The 20,282-nt window shown below is 44.0% G+C and overlaps 1 protein-coding gene across 1 annotated transcript; it reads left to right on the forward strand.

The window, feature by feature from the left end:
* The first annotated feature begins 805 nt into the window (after positions 1–805).
* LOC108298283 (density-regulated protein-like) lies at positions 806–17,141 on the forward strand. The gene is made up of 2 exons (XM_037735712.1): positions 806–1,563; positions 17,125–17,141. The coding sequence occupies exon 1, from the start codon at positions 909–911 to the stop codon at positions 1,515–1,517; it is 609 nt and encodes a 202-aa protein (XP_037591640.1). The 5' UTR covers positions 806–908; the 3' UTR covers positions 1,518–1,563; positions 17,125–17,141.
* The last annotated feature ends 3,141 nt before the right edge of the window (positions 17,142–20,282 follow it).

The following is a 20,282-nucleotide window of genomic DNA, read 5'->3' on the forward strand; positions in this document are numbered from 1 at the left end:
AAAAAAAAAAAAAAAAAAAAAAAGAAAGTGAATTCTTACCTTTCACCATATACAAAAATCGACTCAAAATTGATTAGAGATTTTTAAAGACTAAACATAAGATCTGAAACTATGAATATACTAGAAGAAAGCCTAGGGGAAAAAGCTACTGAACATTTGTCTAGGCAAAGAATGTATGAGTAAGATCTCAAAAGCTCGGGCAACAAAAACAAATATAGACAAATGGAACTTAATTAAATTAAAAGACTGATGCACAGCGAAAGAAATAATCAACATAGTGAAGAGACAGCCTGTTGAATAAAGTATTTGCAAACAATTTATCCAACAGGAGACTAATGATGAGAATATACTGGAAACTCACACAACAGGACAAAAACAAGTAAACTCATTAAAAAGTGGGTAAGGCTGGGTGCAGTGGCTCATGCCTGTAATCCCAGCACTTTGGAAGGCCAAAGCGGGTAGATCACAAGATGAGGAGTTCAAGACTAGCCTGGTCAAGAGGGTGAAACCCCATCTCTACTAAAAATGAAAAAATTAGCCGTATGTGGTGGTGGGCACCTATAATCCCAGCTACTCAGGAGGCTGAGGCAGAAAATTGCTTGAACCTGGGAGGTGGAGGTTGCAGTTAGCAGAGATCACACCACTGCATTCCAACCTGGGTGACAGAACAAGACTCTATCTCAAAAAAAAGGGGGGCACAAGAGACATAAATAGACATTTTTCAAAAGAAGACACATGATCAATAGGTATATGAAAAAAGGTTTAATGTGCATCTAAGAAAATAGGTATATCAAAAAATAGGCTCGGGCGGCCCTGGCTAGGGGAGGCGAGTTGCATGTGTCGCTTCAGCTGGCTATCGAGGCAGGAGCGGAGCCGGCGGGGCCTGTGTGGCAGCCTGGATTTGTGAAATGGCTGCTGACATTTCTGAATCCAGCCCAGCTGATTGCAAAGGAGACCCAAGGAACAGTGCCAAGTTAGATGCCGATTACCCACTTCAAGTCCTTTATTGTGGAGTCTGTTCATTACCAACAGAGTACTGTGAATATATACCTGATGTTGCTAAATGTAGACAATGGTTAGAGAAGAATTTTCCAAACGAATTTGCAAAACTTACTGTAGAAAATTCACCCAAACAAGAAACTGGAACTAGTGAGGGTCAAGGAACAGCAGGGGAAGAAGAAGAGAAGAAAAAACAGAAGAGAGGTGGAAGGGGTCAAATAAAACAAAAAAAGAAGACTATACCACAAAAGGTTACTATAGCCAAAACTCCCAGAGCAAAAAATAAATATGTGACAACAGTGTGTGGCCTTGCAACTTTTGAAATTGATCTTAAAGAAGCACAAAGATTTTTTGCTCAGAAATTCTCCTGTGGTGCCTCAGTAAGAGGGGAGGATGAGATTATCATTCAGGGAGACTTTATAGGTGACATAATTGATGTAATTCAGGAAAAATGGCCAGAGGTAGATGTTGGCAGCATCGAAGATCTTGGAGAAGTGAATTTGAAAATTTGTATTTAATGGCCTGAACTGAGAGTTGATATGGCCAAAAGGAGAGAGGCCTTTAGTGAAACTGTAGACTGCCCTCGTCCTTGGCATTTTCACTGTTCTGTACAAGGCTGCTTGTTTTTTTTATTGCCAAAGTTAAATAAACAGGGGAGACTGTCATTGCTCATACATGAATAGATTTAGTCAAATAAAAAATTTTCGTCATTTGGTACTTGTAAGGTTTATTGCTGAGGTAAAATGAGGAAACTGAGGCAAGTATAAGAAAATGAGAAGTTAATTTATTCAGCTCCCGGGCAAGGTTCTGTGGTCCAGGAAGGGGCTAAAGATGTCACACCCAGCTGTTTAGGTCATGGGGTTTTATGGGGAGAGAAGGAAATTGATTGGCTGTTGGGGAAACAAAGCAAAGGCAATTTTATTTGCTGTTAGGAAGCGGGAAGTACCTGAAACTAGTTGCCATTAGTAGGCAGGTGGAACTTTGGGTAAGTGGGCCTTGATTGGCTGTTGGGGAAACAAAGTGAAGGCAATCTTATTGGCTATTAAGAAGAAGGAAATGCCTGGAGCTGGTGGTCATGGGTAGGCAGGGGGGACCTTGGGCCTTGATTGACTGTTGGGGAAACAAAGTGAAAGCAATCTTATTGGCTATTAAGAAGCAGGAAATGCCTGGAGCTAGTGGTTTTGGGTAGGTGGGCCTTCCAGGGGCATACAGAGCAGACTGCTACCGGGAAGGGTCTGATGGGGCTTCTTTAAAAAATTTTTCCTGCAGGGTTTATCAACAGTGGGCTGGGGGTTAAATGCATAATTTAGTGCTGAATGTGGGCTTGGGTCTGGTATGCGGAGACGGGTGCGGAGAAGCCGTGCGGCAAGGCCAGATAACGAGCTCGGGTGATTAAGTGGTTATCAGATGCGGAGAGAGATGGATGTGTCCGTTTAACCCTCTGCGAGGCAGCTGGCCTTACATTCCGACCTTTTGTATGATATAGGATGCCGCTTCTTTCTGGCTACTTCCTGCTGAACAGGGGCGGAGTGGGGGGGGGGTCAGTTGGCTGGTGCCTCGGTTGTGAGTCAGATGTAGGGGTGAAGCAGCATTTGATTTACAGCTACCCTGGAAATTTCCTTTATGCGAGCTTGTAAAAACCTGAGAAAGAAAGGGGCTAGCATCAGCAAAAGACAAATTACGATAATGAGAGTGATGATAGGGGTTAGCCAGGCAAGTATGGGGGACTGCCACCAGTTAAGAGAAGAGGCTGGTACACTTTGTCTTCTTTGGAGATCTTCTTGAAGACGATAGAGAGTGTTGACATTTTTCTCCCCTAGACCAGTTTTATTAATGTAATAACAACATTGTTTTTGGAGAAATAAGCAGGTACCTCCCTTTTTTGGTGTTAACAAATTTAGGGCCTGCCAATTTTGGAGAGTTACTTGAGCCAGTGACATGATTTGTTGTTGGAGGGATGCCAGAGAGGCGGCTGATGCTTTAATGGCTACCCGGAGTTTGTCTTCCAGTTGAGAGGCCGAAGTGACCCTGTAACTTAGAGCACCACTCCCTACTCTTACGGCTGGTAGAGAGGAAGTTAGGGAGAGGCTGACCATTATTGGGAGGAAGATTAGTTAAGCCCTCCCGAGGTTTAGTAAGTGTATTTATGAGTTTAGGACAGGAATGGGCTAGGGAGGGAGAGTGGAGCAGAAGAGGAAGCAGAGCAGCCAGGTTGAGTGGGGAAGTAGGATGGAGGCTGACTGAAGGATTTTTAATAAAGAGTAGATGAAACTTTTGTAGACGAGAGGGTCATAGGTGAGTGAGAGATTTGTGTGAGAAAAGGTCGGTTAGCCAATGAGGTGAGAACACTGAAATGGACTGGCGTAAGGTAATTTTTTGGGCTTTTTTGGTTAACTGTGTTGTTGCTTTTAGGGCTTGCAGGCAAGGCTGTCACCCCCTGATTGTGGGGTTAAACAGTTTGGACAAATAGGCCACAGGAAGATATGTGGAGTCCAGAGGTTGGGTTAAGACCCTGACCGTTATTTCATTTTATTTTATTTTTTGTTTGTTTTTTATTAGTGAATAAGTGGAAGGGGCAGTTAAGATTTGGCAATTGAAGTGGGGGTGCCGTGAACAAGGCAGTTTGTAGGGTTTTAAAAGCTTGTTTTACAATCCCTGGATGGGAGAGGGGTGAAGGAGTGAGAGAATGGGTGCCCCTCGAGGTTACAGGCTAAGGAAGGAATCTGGTTGGGGCAGGAGGGCTTTCCATTAATTCCCATAACTGACACCTGGGAAGGTATGCTAGGTCCTGAGTAGGAAGGCAATACAGAACAGGTATCCCCCGTATTTACCAAGAAGTAAATGGACTTACCCACTACTTGCAGCGTTACTTTGGGCTTGGCAAGGGTGATAGGGCTCTCCAAGTCCTGGCCACATTAGTCTGAGGAGGCTGAGGAGTTCAAATGAAGGGACTGCATCCTTTGGACTGGCTTGCCCCTCACATGGAGGTGTGGGGGGTGAGCCTGTAGTCCGGAACGGGCAGTCTACCTTCCAATGTCTGATCTGTTTGCAGGCAGGGCAGGGTCCAGGGGCCGGACGCAGACAGGGGCACTGTCAGGCCCAGTGTCCCTCCTGGCCACATTTGAAACAGGGCCTGGGAGGGACCTTTGAAGCAGTATGGGCTGGTCCAGAGGGTCCTAAGGGACCCTCTTGGAGGGGCTTTGATAGGCCCTTTGTACCAGCCTTTACAAGAGCTTGGGTTTGGAGGCTTACCTGTTGCTATAAATGGGCCTGGCAGGTGGTCTCAGCCTTTTCCTCTTGGCCATTAAAGACTTTAAATGCCAGGTTTACCAGGTCTCATATGGGAGTTTGGGGGCCTTCCTCTGCCTTCTTTAGTTTTTTCATAATATCTGGTGTTGACTGGGAGATAAAATGGGCTGTTAGAGGGTAGCCCCAGCTAAAGAGTCTGCATCTACTCAGGTATGAAAGACCATAGCCTTAGTTAGTCTGTCTAGGAAAGCAGCTGGATTTTCGGTAGGACCCAGGGTTATTTCCCACAGTTTATCATAATTAACTACCTTTTGGGCTGCATTTTCCATACCCGCTAGGAGGGACTGCAGCATCTGGTCTCGGCGGCGGTGGCCATTTTGGCCAGTTTGATAGTCCCAGTTAGGATCAGCCTTAGGGACCATCACTGCACCCACTGACATCTGAGGATCAGTGAGATGTACCTGATCAGCGTGTGCCCTGGCTGCCACAAGGATGCAGTTATGCTCATCAGGAGTAAGGGTAGAGGACAGGATTACATAAGTGTCATGCCAGGTAAGGTCATATGCCTGAGTGAGATAACGAAATTCCTTGATGTAAGCAGTAGGATTGGCAGAGAGTGACCCTAAGCATTTTTCAATGGTGGACAGATCAGTAAGGGAGAAAGGAACGTGCACTCGGACCACACCCTCTGCTCTGGCTACCTTGCGGAGAGGACAAAGGAGGGAGTTTTCGTCGCTAGCAGTGCTGCGTGAGTGAGTGTGAGCACTAACAGGAGAGGACATGTCAGAACTTGGAGGAGGAGGAGCAGGAGGGCATTGGGGTCCGGGTATGGCGGGGGATTAGAGGGTCAAGTGGGGGGTAGGGAGAGTTCCTCAGGCAGATTGGTGTTGAAAAAAGAAGAAGAGGAGGTTGGCAAAGGGGCCGAGGGTGGTGCAGGGACGTTTTTGGCCAGGAGTACTTGGGCAGTGCTACAGGACGAGCAGAGGCCGGGGTGGGAACGGAGATGCCAGAAAGCTTGAATATAGGGAACCTCCGCCCACTTGCCATTCTTCTGGCAAAAGTTGTCTAAATCTGTTAAAACATTAAAGTCGAGAGTGTCCCTAGGAGGCCACCTGGACCGGTTGTCTAGAGGATACTGTGGCCAAGCTACAGAGGAGAGGAAGAGTAACCTTTTCTTTTTTATAGAAAGACCCAGTTTGGGTAGATTTTGAACTAGGCATCCTAGTGGTGACTTGGGGTCTGGGTGGGATTTCTGATTAACCATATTTTATCTTTTTCAGTGGCCTAAGGGCGAGAAGTGGACACAGAAAGAAATTACACCCAACACAGGAGGAAAAGCTCTTTTCCTGGAGAGGGTGGCTAAGAGAACCCACAGGCTGCAATGACAACAATGAGAAAGAAAATAAAGAGGCACAGGGCTAGAGAAATTTGCCACATGGCAGAATTAGAGAAAGTGAAAGGAGCAGAACTGGGAAGTGGGATTTCAGTGGTAGAAGAAGAGTAGAAGGAAAAAGGAGGACAGAGTTATTTTTAGAGGCAGAAACTTAATGAAGATTTCCTGAAGCCAGTGGTTTGTTACCCACTGCAGAATATCTGTTACCTTAAGGAAAGCAGGCCTAAACCACTGTATATCAGCTAATAAGAGCCTAACAAAGCTGGCAAATCTACAGTAGAGACAAGACCACATATAGGATTGACAGACAAAGGATGGGTGCCCCCCAGATGGGAGACCAGTCTGATGCCTTCCTGGCCACGTCCCCAAAGAGATGTTTCAGGAGCGTCTTGGCTAAGGTGTACCCGTATAACCCCCAGGCCTGGTCACCTCAGAAATGCTGGTCCTGAGGTGAATCACCATTATGCCTTATGACATCCCCGTGGAACCCCAGGTGAAGGCCCACACAAGCCCCGTAGCCGTTAAGCTGTGGGACTACACATAAACTCACTCACCCACACACTCACTCAGAAATAGAAAGAGAGAGAGAGAAAGAGAGAGAGAGAGTTACCAAATACACCTAGGCGGGAGCTGGCCTGCCAAAGGGCAAGTTTGAGATTGAAAGCCAGAGGTCTGATTTTAGTCCTGGGCAGAGCCCAAGCTTGTGAACAGGGCTTCTGATCACCCAAACCCTAGCCGCTGCTGTAGAGATGATCGGAAGGGCGGCTCAGTGTCCCGGGCCGTCCCACCAAACACCGGAGACTACGAGAATTGTTCAGGAAGGTGGGGACGTCTCCCTCAGATTCCTGGCCCTGAGTGATCCCTTATGGGGAGAAGACAACAGTGTAGGGACATCTCTGCTACACTCAGGTCCTCAGAACTAGGCTGGGGCCCTGGGCCCATGGTGAGAGATGAGAAGGAGTCTCTGACGCAGCTGCGGTTACGAGCAGGGAGTCCATAGAGGAGGCAGCAGGAAAAGTCATGGGCAACAAAAGTCTTACCTCATGGCTGAGCAGCTCCTGGTCCGGCCTCGGGTGGAGGAGTCAGTTCCCCTCCCAGGAGGGGGTCTCACAACTCCTCCTGGGTTTCGGCACCAAATGTAAGGTTTATTGCCGAGGTAAAATGAGGAAACTGAGGCAAGTATAAGAAAATGAGAAGTTAATTTATTCAGCTCCTAGGCGAGGTTCTGTGGTCCAGGAAGGGGCCAAAGAAGTTGCGCCCAGCTGTTTAGATCATGGGGTTTTATGGGGAGAGCAGGCAATTGATTGGCTATTGGGGGAACAAGGCAAAGGCAATTTTATTGGCTGTCAGGAAGCGGGAAGTACCTGAAACTAGTTGCCATTAGTAGGCGGGCGGGACTTTGGGTAAGTGGGCCTTGATTGGCTGTTGGGGAAACAAAGTGAAGGCAATCTTATTGGCTATTAAGAAGAAGGAAATGCCTGGAGCTAGTGGTTTTGGATAGGTGGGCCTTCCAGGGGCATACAGAGCAGACTGCTACCGGGCAGGGTCTGATGGGGCTTCTTTAAAAAATTTTTCCTGCAGGGTTTATCAACAGTGGGCTGGGGGTTAAATGCATAATTTAGTGCTGAATGTGGGCTTGGGTCTGGTATGCGGAGAAGCCGTGAGGCAAGGCCAGATGACGAGCTTGGGTGATGACGTGGTTACCAGAAACGGAGAGAGATGGATGTGTACATTTAACTCTCTGCAAGGCAGCCGGCCTTACAGTACTGACTTTCTCTTTCTTTCTTTTTCTTTTTTTTCTTTGAGACAGAGTCTCGTACTGTCACCCAGCTGGAATGCAGTAGTGGGATCTCAGCTCACGGCAACCTCCATCTCCCAGGTTCAAGCGATCCTCCTGCCTCCGCCTCCCAAGTAGCTGGGATTACAGGCACCCACCACCATGCCTGGCTAATTTTTTGTATTTTTGTTGGCCAGGGTGATCTCAAACTCCTGAGCTTGTGATTTGCCAGCCTTGGCCTCCCAAAGTGCTGGGTGTGAGCCACAGTGCCCAGCCTGACTTTATCTCTTTTTAACTTTATTCTTTGAAAAACCCAGTAGACTTCTTGTGGGGAGCATTTCTGTTGATTATTTTACTGATCTAAAGCTGAGTGAATTTTTTTAAAGAGTTTGAATTTGGCTTCCTCACGAGTAAAATGTTTCCTTGCTTCTTTGATGTGATAGTTTTGAGATGTGTGAGAATCTAATAGATTTGTGGTTTAATTTGCTTTGTTGTTACTAAGTCCACCCTATGGGCACAATAATACTGTTGGTAGGAATTGTTCGAGCTATTCTGGAGATTATTTGGTAAAGTATACTAAAAGCCTTAAAACCATGTATGTGCACTGTTTGAACCAGTAAGCCACTTCTTTGATATTAGAAGACATTAGAAGAAATAATCAGCCTTGCATAAAACTTATGGATGAAAGTATTCATCACAATATTATTTATAATAAAAAAAATTGCAAATGTTATAAATGAACAATTGGAAAATGTTTAAAGAAGTGATGGTGCATTGTGTGGTAAAATATTATGCTTATGTTTAAAGAATCATATTTTCTAAGATTACTTGGAAACATGTTTGGTAATGTCAAGTGGGGGCATCCCAGACATTTATTTTAGAAATTTATCATCATAATTTTAGACTTTTATCATCATCATTGTTGTGAGTGGAAGGCTATTCAGAGAGGCTAGAGGTTCTTATTCTGGCTATAAATTGTGTGAGTAACATTCTGCTAACCAATTAAAAATGTGCACCCATGTTCAATATATCACCCTGGAAATAACAATTGAAATGGGTCTTCTCACAAGAGAAAAATAACAGTTTTAATGATGCATTAGATAAATTTAAACTTTAAGTCAGGTGCTGCAAATTGGAAAGAAGACTTGTGGTGTTTTAAATTTCTGTGGACACTTTTAAGAAACTTAGAACCCATGAAACCATTGTTTATTGCCATGCAAATTACAATCTTGAATGAGTGTTTTTTTTTTAAATAAAGTATTAGAAAACGTGTAATAAAGATGTAAAATTGAAAAATGAAATTCTGCATTAATTGTGAATTTTACTAAATAGAACTACAGGTGAAGAAAATTTATCCATTGAGACTATCTGGTATGTGTTACGTATGTATTCTGTTGGTGCTGGAAGATGTCTGTGTGCCTGTATCAACATGTGACTTCGTGTAAAGTTTCTTTATGTTCACAGTTCTTAGCAAATGCAGTTTCAATCTGTAGATAGCCAGCAATGGATGTTACTACAGGAAAATGCAGGATTAAAATTGTCCTTATGTGTCCCCACCCAACTCTCACCTTGAATTGTAATAATCCCTGTGTGTCCTGGGAGGGACCCAATGGGAGGTAATTGAATCATAGGAGCAGGTTTTTCTCATGTTGTTCTCATGACAGTGAATAAGTCTCACAAGTTCTGATGGTTTTATAAAGGGGAGTCCCCCTACACATGCTTTCTTACCTGCCACCATGTAAGATGTGACTTTGCTTCTCATTTGCCTTCTGCCATGATTGTGAGGCCTCTCCAGCCATGTCAAACTGTGAGTCAATAAAACCTCTTACCTTTATAAATTACTTAGTCTCAGGTATGTCTTTATTAGCAGCATGAAAATTGACTAATACAGCATGAAAATTGACTAATACAGTACATTAGTACCAGTAGGGTGAGGTGCTGCTATAAAGATGCCTGAAAATGTGGAAGAAACTTTGGAACTGGGTAACAGGCAGAAGCTGGAACAATTTGGAGGGCTCAGAAGAAGACAGAAAAATGTGGAAAAGTTTGAAACTTCATAGAGACTTGGAGAGCTCAGTAAACAGAAGTGGGAAAGTTTAGAACTTCCTAGAGACTTGTTGAACGGCTTTAACCAAAATACTGATAGTGTTACGGACAATAACATCCTGGCTGAGGTGGTTTCAGATGGAGATGACGAACTTGATAGGAACTGGAGTACAGGTCACTCTTGCTATGCAAAGAGACTGGCAGCATTTTGCCCTGCCCTAAAGGTCTGTGGAACTTTGAATTTGAGAGAGATGATTTAGAGTATCTGTCAGGAGAAATTTCTAAGGAGTAAACCATTCAAGAGAAAGCAGAACATAAAAGATGGGAAAATTTGCAGCCTGACAATGCAATAGAAAAGGAAACCCATTTTCTGGGAAGAAATTCAAGCCTGCTGCAGAAATTTGCATAAATAACAAGAAGCCAAATGTTAATCATGAAGTCAATGGGGAAAATGTCTCCAGAGCATACCAGATAACTTTGCAGCAGCCCCTCCTATCACAGGCTCAGAGGCCTAAGAGGAAAAAATGGTTGCATGGGCTGGACCTTAGGACCCCCTGCTGGGTGCAGTTTAGAGAATTGTTCCCCTGTGTCCTAGCTGCTCCAGCCATGGCTAAAGGGCCAAGGTACAGATTGGACTGTGGCTTCTGAGGCTGCAAGCCCCAAGCATTGGCAGCTTCCACATGGTGTTAAGCCTATGGGTGCACAGAAGTCAAGAATTGAGGTTTGGGAACCTCCATCTAGATTTCAGAGGATGTGTGGAAATGCCTGAATGACCAGGCAGAAGTTTGTTGCAGGGGTGGGGCCCTCATGTAGAACCTCTGCTAGGGCAAAGCAGAAGGAAAATGTGGGGTTGGAGCCCCTACACAGAGTCGCCACTGGAGAACTGCCTAGCGAAACTGTGAGAAGAGGGCCATTATCCTCCAGACCTCAAAATGGTAGATCCACAAACAGCTTGCACCATGCATCTGGAAAAGCCACAGACATTCAACACCAACCTGTCAAAGCAGCCAGGAGGGGTCCGAACCCTGCAAAGCCACAGGAATTGAGCTGCCCAAGACCATGGAAACCCACCTCTTATATCAGCATGAACTGGATATGAGACATGGAGTCAAAGGAGATCATTTGGGAGCTTTAAGATTTGAGGCCAGGCACGGTGGCTCACACCTGTAATCCCAGCACTTTGGGAGGCTGAGGCAGGTGGATCACAAGGTCTGGAGATCAAGACCATTCTTGCCAACGTGGTGAAACCCCATCTCTACTAAAATACAAAAAAACAGCTGGGCATGGTGGTGCATGCCTGTAGTCCCAGCTACCCAGGAGGCTGAGACAGGGGAATCACTTGTACCCAGGAGGCAGAGGTTGCAGTGAGCTGGGATTGTGCCACTGCACTCCATCCTGGAAACAGAGTAAGACTTTGTCTCAGAAAAAAATAAAAGATTTAACTGCCCCACTGAATTTCAGACTTGCATGAGGCCTGTAGCCCCTTCATTCTGGCCAATTTCTCCCATTTGAAATAGGTGTATTTATCCAATGCCTATACCCCCCATTGTATCTAGGAAGTAAATAACTTGCTTTTGATTTTACAGGCTTGCAGATGGAAGAGACTTGCCTTATCTCAGATGAGACTGGACTGTGGACTTTTGATTTAATGCTGCAGTTGGTTAAGATAGAAATTCCATTAAATTTATAAATAAATTTGGGGATAACTGACATCATTACTATGTTGAATTTTCCCATTCATGAATATTGTAAATGTTTGTAATTATTTAGGTCTTTTAAAATTTTTTTCATCATCATAGTATAATTTTCAGCATATAGGTCCAGCACATGTTAAGTTTATATATGAGTGTGATTTTTCTTTTGAATGGTTGTAAATGTGTTTTTAATTTCAGTATTTACATATTTGTTGCTAGCATGTAGAAATTCAGTTGATATCTGTATGTTGGTTTTTGTAGTCTGTGGCATTGCTGAACTCATTAATTCTATGAAATTTTTTGTAGATTCCTTATGATTTTCTTTTCTTTTTTTTCTTTGAGAGAGTCTCACTCTGTCACGCAGGCTGGAGTGCAGTGGTGTGATCTTGGCTCACTGCAACTTCCGCCTCCCGAGTTCAAGCAATTCTCCTGCCTCAGCCTCCCGAGTAGCTGTGATTACAGGCACATGCCACCCCATCTGGCTAATTTTTGCATTTTTAGTAGACACAGGGTTTCACCATGTTGAACATGTCTCACCATGTTGGTCTCAAACTCCAGGCCTCAGGTGATCTACCCCCCTCAGCCTCCCAAAGTGCTGGGATTACAGGGATAAGCCACCATGCCCAGCCAATTCCTTGGGATTTTCTACACAGAAAAGCATGTTGGCTGGCAGCAGTGACTCACCCCTCTAATCCTAACTTCCAGCTGTATCCATATTGCTGCAAAGGACATGGTTTTATTCTTTTATATGGCTACATAGTATTTCATGGTATATATGTGCATTTTCTTTATCTAATCTACCGCTGATTGGCACCTAGGTTGATTCCATGTCTTTGCTATTGTGAATAATGCTGAGATAAACATATGCGTGCAGGTGTCTTTTTGTTAGATGATTTATTTCCTTTGGGTATATACCCATTAATAGATTGTTGGCTTAAATGGTAGTCCTATTTTTCTTTATTTGGAGAAATCTCCAAAATATTTTCCACAGTGGCTAAACAAATTTACATCCCCACCAATAGTGTATAAGCATTCCCTTTTCTTTACAACTTCACCAGTATCTGATTTTTTTTTTACTTTTTAATAACTAATAGCCATTATGATTTGTGTGAGCTGATATTTCATTGTGGTTTTGATTTGTATCTCTCTGATGACTAGTGATGTTGAAGTTTTGTTTTGTTTTGTTTTGTTTTGTTTTTTTGAGATGGAGTCTTGCTCTGTCGCCAGGCTGGAGTGCAGTGGCACAATCTCAGCTCACTGCAACCTCCTCCTCCCAGGTTCAAGCAATTCTCATGCCTCAGCCTCCCGAGTAGCTGGGACTACAGGTGTGTGCCACCATGCCCAGTTAATTATTGTAGTTTAATTAGAGATGGGTTTTCACCATATTGGTCAGGATGGTCTCAATCTCTTGACCTCGTGATCCACTCACCTCAGCCTCCCAAATTGCTGGGATTACAACAGTGAACCACCGTGCCCGGCCTGAACTGTGTGTGTGTGTGTGTGTGTGTGTGTGTGTGAGATGGAGTCTCGCTCTGTAGCCCAGGCTGGAGTGCAGTGGCACCATCTTGGCTCACTGAAACCTCCACCTCCTGGGTCCCGGTTCAAGCAATTCTCCTGCCTCAGCCTCCTGAGTAGCTGGGACTACAGGTGTGTGCTACCACATCTGGGTAATTTTTGTATTTTTAGTAGAGATGGGGTTTCATCATGTTGGTCGGGCTTGTCTCAAACTCCTGATCTTGTGATCCGCCTGCCTCGGCCTCCAAAAGTGCTGAGATTGCAGGTGTGAGCCACCGCACCCAGCTGTTTAAGTTTCTTATAGATTCTGGATATTAGTCCTTTGCCAGATGCATAGTTTGTAAATATTTTGTCCCATTTTTTCTGTTTACTCTGTTGGTAATTTCTTTTGCTGTGCAGAAGCGCTTTAGTTTGATTAGGTCCCACTTGTCAATTTTTGTTTTTATTGTATTTGTTTTTAAGGACCTAGTTATTTTTATTTATTTTTATTTTTATTTTTTGCCTAGACCTATATCAAGGAGAGTATTTCTTAGGTTTTCTTCCAGGATTTTTATAATGTTAGATCTTATATTTAAGTATTTAATCTATCTTGAATTAATTTTCATATATGTTGACAGCTAGAGGTCCAGTTTCAATCTTGTGCATATGGCTAGCTGGTTTTCCCAACACCATTTATTGAATAGGGTATACTTTCTCCATTGTTTATATATGTTGAGTTTGTCAAAGATCAGTTGGTTGTAGCTGTGTGACTTTATTTCTGGGTTCTCTATTATATTCTATTGGTCCATGTGTCTATTTTTCTACCAGTACCATTTGTTTTCGGTTACTGTAGCCGTGTAATATTGTTTGAAGTTGGATAGTGTGATGCCTCCGGCTTCATTTTTTTTGCATAGAATTGGCTTGGCTATTCCAGCTCTTTTTTGGTTCCATATGAATTTTAGAATAGGTTTTTATTGATTATGTGAAAATTACATTGGTTATTTGACAGGAATAGTGTCGAATCTACATATTGCCTTGGGCAGTATGGACATTTCAATGATGCTGATTCCTCCTACCTATGAGCATGGAATACTTTTCCACTTGTCTATGTTGTCGGTGATTTTCAGCAGTGTTTTATAGTTTTTCTGATGGAGTTTTTCACCTCCTTGGTTAGGTGTATTCCTGTGTGTGTGTGTGTGTGTGCATGCGTATGTGTGTGTATTGTGAATGGGATTGCACTCTTCATTTGGTTCTCAGCTCAAACGTTATTGGTATATAGAAATGCTATAGATTTTTGTACATTTATTTTGTATCTTGAGACTTTGAAGAAGTCATTTATCAGGTCTAGGACTCTTTGGGGGGAATCTTTAGGGTTTTCTAGGTATAGAACTATATCATCAGCAAAGAGAGATAATTTGAATTTGACTTCCTCTTTTTTTTTATTTGGATACCTTTTATTTCTTTCTTTTGCCTGATTCCTCTGGCTAGGACTTTCAGAACAATGTTGAATAGGTGGGGTGAGAGTGTGCATCCTTGTCTTGTTCTAGTTCTTAGAGGTAATGCTTCCAACTTTTGTCTATTCAGCCTTATGCTGTCTGTGGGTTTCTCATAAATGGCTACCATTATTTTGAGATATGGTCTTTTAATGACTGGTTTGTTGAGGGTTGTATTTTTTAGTAGAGATGGGGTTTTATCATGTTGGCCAGGCTGGTCTCGAACTCCTGACCTCAGGTGACCCACCTGCCTTGGCCTCCCAAAGTGCTAGAATTATAAGTGTAAGACACTGTGCCCAGCTGGAAGAGAAGGTTTCAAGCAAGAATTCGGCTGAGTGTGGTGGCTCACACCTGTAATCCCAGCACTTTGGGAGGCCGAAGTGGGTGTATCACCTGAGGTCAGCAGTTTGAGACCAGGCTGGCCAACATGGCGAAACACCATCGCTACTAAAAATACAAAAATTTGCCAGACGTGGTGGTGGGCGCCTGTAAACCCAGTTACTCAGGAGGCTGAGGCAGGGAAAATCGCTTGAACCTGGGAGGTGAAGGTTGCAGTGAACCGAGATCGTGCCATTGAACTCCAGCCTGGGCAATGAAGCAAGACTCTGTCTCAAAAAAAAAGAAAAAAAAGAAAAGAAAAGAAATACTTCTGCTCCCCATTTAGAACCTCTGGCTCTCATTCTCAGTTCTTAGTTTTAATATTGAGGTATCTGGACCTCTATATGTGGCTTTGAAATACCATTACACTTCCTGTAATTTTAGAACCAGTTGTTCTTCCAGGTGCCAGTGTATTAAATTCCTAGGGGATCCATGAGAAAAGTTACATAGGGAAAGGCCCCTTTCCAAGGCTGCCACTGAGAAAGCCCTCTCTTTCTTGGTATTGGGCACTTGAGACCTTGACAAAAAAATTAGTTTTTTGCTGAAACCAGTATGACATATATACAAGTAATCCAAAGAGGAGACAAATAGAGGCAGTTCTTAGATGTAAAGGCACAGAGGAGGTATCCTAAACTTGGAGATAGATCTGTTCCTCATCCATGGAAAGCCAGAGGGAATATAATATACATGATAGAACAAAGTTTAAGACTCACTATGTTGTGGTACAGGAGTGTCCAATCTTTTGTCTTTCCTGGGCCACATTGGAAGAAGAAGAATTGTCTTGGGCCACACATAAACTACACTAATGATAGCTGATATAATCACAAAAAAAATCTCACAATGTTGTAAGAAAGTCTACTAATTTTTGTTGGGCTACATTCATAGTTGTCCTGTGCTGCATGTGGCCTGCAGGCCACAAGTTGAACAACCTTGTAGTAGAAATCATGAATCAGGCTGGGCATGGTGGCTCATGCCAGTAATCCAAGCACTTTGGAGGCCAAGGCGGGCAGATCACCTGAGGTCAGGAGTTCAAGACCAGCCTGACTAACATGGTGAAACCTCGTCTTAAATAATAATAATAAAATAAAGTAACCACAAATCAAGGAATCAGGAGACATGTCCAGTTCTACAACTTGCTGTATAACTTTAGCAAACCCCTTCCATGTTATGAAATTCCATTTTCTCGATGAAAGTTGAGGGAGCTCGACACACAATCTTTAAGACTCTTCAGAACTGAAATAGATGCCTGAGTGGGAAAAGGATCCACAATCCATTAATAGCCAGGAAATGGATAAGTTTTTAATGTCCAGTAAAGAAATTGCTGTAGGGGTAGAGTTGAACAGGGCACCTGAGAGAGATACGTCCTTCAGGAAAGGAGGGATATAAGGATTCAGCTTAACCTGATTTTTTTGAAGGCTTACTTCCCTTTCTACTGGTGCCACCAATACTGTGCCTTTGGTCTAGTCACAGGGTTGGATACCTGGCTATACATTTGGGATATAAGGGCTAGCTTGATGCTTCCCAAAATGGTCTTTAAATAGTTAGCTTTCTCACGTATCTGTCATAGAAAATTCAGTGGTTATTGGTGTTATGATTGGACCATGCCAAGGTCCAAGAAAGGAAAGCTTTCTAAGGGAGAGGATTAGCTGAGCCTGGTTGTTGGGAGGCCACCAATAGACTTTTGCCCCTGAGGCTTCTAGCACAGTACCTCTCTTGTCTTTCGGCAGTGCTAACAAATCTTCTGCCGGCTTGCTAACATACCAAACTAAAAAACTTGAGAAAATCCAGGTGTGGTGGCTCACATCCATAATTACAGCACTCTGAGAGGTTGAGGCAGGCAGATCACTTGAGCCCAGGAGCTCAAGACCTGCCTGGGCAACATGGCAAAACCCCATTTCCACAAAATATTTTTTAAAAATTGGCTGGGCACCATGGCTCACACCTGTAATCCCAGAACTTTCGGAGGCTGAGGTGGGTAGATCACAAGGTCAGGAGTTCAAGGCCAGCCTAGGTAACATGTATAAGTGTGTTTCTCTACTAAAAACTACAAAAATTAGCCAGGCACGGTGGCAGGCACCTATAATCCCAGCTACCCGGGAGGCTGAGGCAGGAGAATCACTTGAACCTGGGCGGCAGGAGATGCAAGGAGCCAAGATCACGCCACTGCACTCCAGTCTGGACATCAGAGTGAGACTTTATCTCCAAAAAGATAATAAAAATAAAAATAAATAGCCAAGTGTGGTAGTGCACACCTATAGTCCCAGCTATTTGGGAGGCTGAGATGAGAGGATCACCTGAGTCCGAATGTTGAGGCTACAGTGAGCCATAATTGGCCACTGCACTCCAGCAGGGGCGACAGAGTAAGACTCTGTCTGAAAACAAAAAGAAAAAGAAAATTTGAGAAAAATAATTCCTGGGGCCTATTTAATCGCTTCCTAGAAAAAATTATTGATATCACTCCTAGAGTCCCAGGAGAGCAACTCTAAATGCAACTTAGCTAAAAATATTTTCTGTCATAGCCATACACACACTATATTCTAAATACACACACATAAGCACACTAGATACATATTCACACACAATAGATAGAAACACATACAGAGAAAATATATATTTATGTCCTATGTCTGTCCTAGACAGCCCTTTCTGACTGTCTAGGAAAAAGTATACTTTTTGCCATTCAGAGAAAATTTCAGTCACCTAAAAATCACATAAACTGAAGAAATATGTCTATAGTAAAACAGCAGCCTGCAGCTCTGTTGAGTAATTATGGCCTCCAGGGCTCTACCAAGTAAAGAAAGCTGTGGCTATAGCTTTCATTTCAGCAAGTCTCAACATCCACATATGTCACTGCCAGTTGTGTCATTTTCCATATAGGCCTAGCTCTTACTTGTTAGGAAGTGTTGCTGTTGCACCAGTTGCCTCTGTGATGGTTTGCTTAACCCCATCCTCACTCTATCAGAGGGTTTTTTCCTCTAACTTCACATCATTGGGTGGATTTGCTGGGGGAGAGAGGCTCTTGGAGATCTGGAGAAATTTCTCGCTCCTTCCTTAGAAGGTTCTGGGTTGGATGGCTCACCCCTTTTAATGCTGTGACCTAATCTGAAGAACGGATGCAAAGACTGGAAGAAAAGAGCAGGAATAAATTGGAGTTATTCCAGGATGGGAGAGGATGGAGGAAAAGCTTAAGGGAGTTTTTATTTCTCCACATGGGATGTTTCCTGTGTTTTGAAGAGAGTAATGGTGAGAAGAGACTCAGCAGCTGCACTTACCATTACTGGCCTCATATTCTCCAATGAAATGGTGAGTGAGGAAGCTGACCACCAGACTCGTACAACAAGGTACAGACAACAACTTATGCTACCCTTCCTTATCTTTGACTTCCTTCTGTGGGACCTCTTGGAAAGAGGACAGTTTCTTGGGTCGAAGGATTGTCTTGTTTGACCCTAAGTTAACTTTTTCTCCTTCACAGGTCATGCAAGTCTTGGAAAACATTGATTTTCCTAAAAAATTCTTAGCTAAGGCCCAGGAGAAAGCAGTAGGGGGAGGCAGATGATGGAAGCAGCAGGGAAAGCTATACATCTCCCCCCATGGGGAGGGGATTCCAGGTAGGTAGAGAGCATGCTGAGTTGCAGTTTTCTTTTCCCCAGGCAGCCGAGCCACCTGTTCAGTGAATTTGGGGCAGTGGAGAGAACTGCTACTCCATCTCTCGGAACTACTGCCCATTGGGCCAGTTTCTTTCTTTTTTTTTTTTTCTTTTTTTTGAGACGGAGTTTCACTCTTGTTACCCAGGCTGGAGTGCAATGGCGCGATCTCGGCTCACCGCAACCTCCGCCTCCTGGGTTCAGGCAATTCTCCTGCCTCAGTCTCCTGAGTAGCTGGGATTACAGGCACGCACCACCATGCCCAGCTAATTTTTTGTATTTTTAGTAGAGACGGGGTTTCACCATGTTGACCAGGATGGTCTCGATCTCTTGACCTCGTGATCCACCCGCCTCGGCCTCCCAAAGTGCTGGGATTACAGGCTTGAGCCACCGCGCCCGGCCTCATTGGGCCAGTTTCAACTACCTAAATCCTCCTTTCAACCACAAGCGCCTGTCTCTCTGTGTTTCCTGCACCAACAGTCTACTCATGGGTTCTGGGATCTCACCAACCCCTTCAACTCAACTGGCAGCATTCTTCTCAGTGAAATTCTTTCACCTTCTCTCTCACAGCCTGTTCGCAGTCAGACCTTCAGTCATTCATCATGGCTAATTAAGTACCCAAACACTGGGAGACTTGCCCTTTTGGTGGGGGCAGGTGGCCCAAGATTCTACTGCCTTCTGTTCATCTCCACCAAATACATAGTCCAAGGCAATGCCTCCCTGTCATTCCTACATGCCGTCACCCAAGCACCACAATTTTGATGCTCCTATTGAGCAGGCTATCCGGGAAGGGATATTCTCTAGTAGGCACCAGAAGACAGCTGTTGGAAAACTAGGATATGTCTGAGGTAGATATGGGTCATATGCTGCAGAAAAAAGAAGGATAAGGGTCAAAGATCTCCCAGAGTTTCTGACTGTCTAGGAAAAAGTATACTTTTGTGCCATTCAGAGAAAATTTGAATTTTCTCTACCACCACTGCTTCTTTGTGCAAGTGTCATTTTTCCACTTTGACCTCCTGTGAATTCACAATCCCTCTCCCCTGCTTATAGCTATAAGAGGATCCAGGCAGTATTGATCAGTTTCTTGGCTGCAAAGGCAGCCATCTTCTCTGACTAATGACTCAGTTGTGAGAAAAAAAATTTTTTTTTTTGGAAACAGGCCTTGTCCCCCAGGCTGCAGTGCAATGGCACCATCTTGGCTCACTGCAACCTCTGCCTCCCTGGTTCAAGTGATTCTCCTGCTTCAGCCTCCCAAGTAGCTGAGATTACAGGTATGCACCACCACACCCAGCTAATTTTTATATTTTTAGTAGAGGCAGGGTTTCACCATCTTGGCCACACTGGTCTCAAACTCATGGTCTCAAGTGATCTGCCCACCTTGGCCTCCCAAAGTGCTAGGATTACAGGTGTGAGCCTCTGCACCTGGTGAGAAAAATATTTTTATCAAGTGAAAGCTGACTACTCTGAATTTGAACCAATCCAAAGTTAAGTCAGGTTGTTCCCAGGCCCAGGAACAGGAGGGAGTTCTGGCATGGGTTACAAAAAAAAGTACTATCCATATTCCAACTTTCTACCCAAAGTTTAAATACAGAACAATTCAGTTAAAGGCATTTAGGGATCAGAATCCAAGTCTTCTATTTTTACAGTTAAGTAAATTGAGGCTCAGAGACATGTTGTCACCTACAGGGCAGGGTATCCAGGATGGGGCAGTAGGCATGTGGGAACTCAGGGGCAGATTAGGTGCTAAAATCCAGATTTCTAGTTTTCTTGTCCAGTATAGTCTTCATTTCCCTGCTAGGCTCTACTGTAAGTGAAAACTTTGCAAATAATTGGAGGATTGCTGGGCATGGTAGCTCACATCTGTAATCTCAGCACTTTGGGAGGCTGAAGCGGGTGGATCACTTGAGGTCAGGAGTTCGAGACCAGCCTTGCCAGCATGGTGAAACCCCATCTCTACTAAAAATACAAAAATCAGCCAGGCATGGTGGTGCATGCCTGTAGTCCCAGCTACCTAGAAGGCTGAGGCAGGAGAATGGCTTGAACCCAGTAGGCTGAGGTTGCAGTGAGCTGAGATCCCGTCATTGTACTCCAGCCTGGGTGACAGAGTGAGACTCC

The sequence above is a fragment of the Cebus imitator genome, unplaced genomic scaffold (genome assembly GCF_001604975.1).
Source record: "Cebus imitator isolate Cc_AM_T3 unplaced genomic scaffold, Cebus_imitator-1.0 Scaffold927, whole genome shotgun sequence".
In the NCBI taxonomy this organism is placed as follows: Eukaryota; Metazoa; Chordata; class Mammalia; order Primates; family Cebidae; genus Cebus; species Cebus imitator.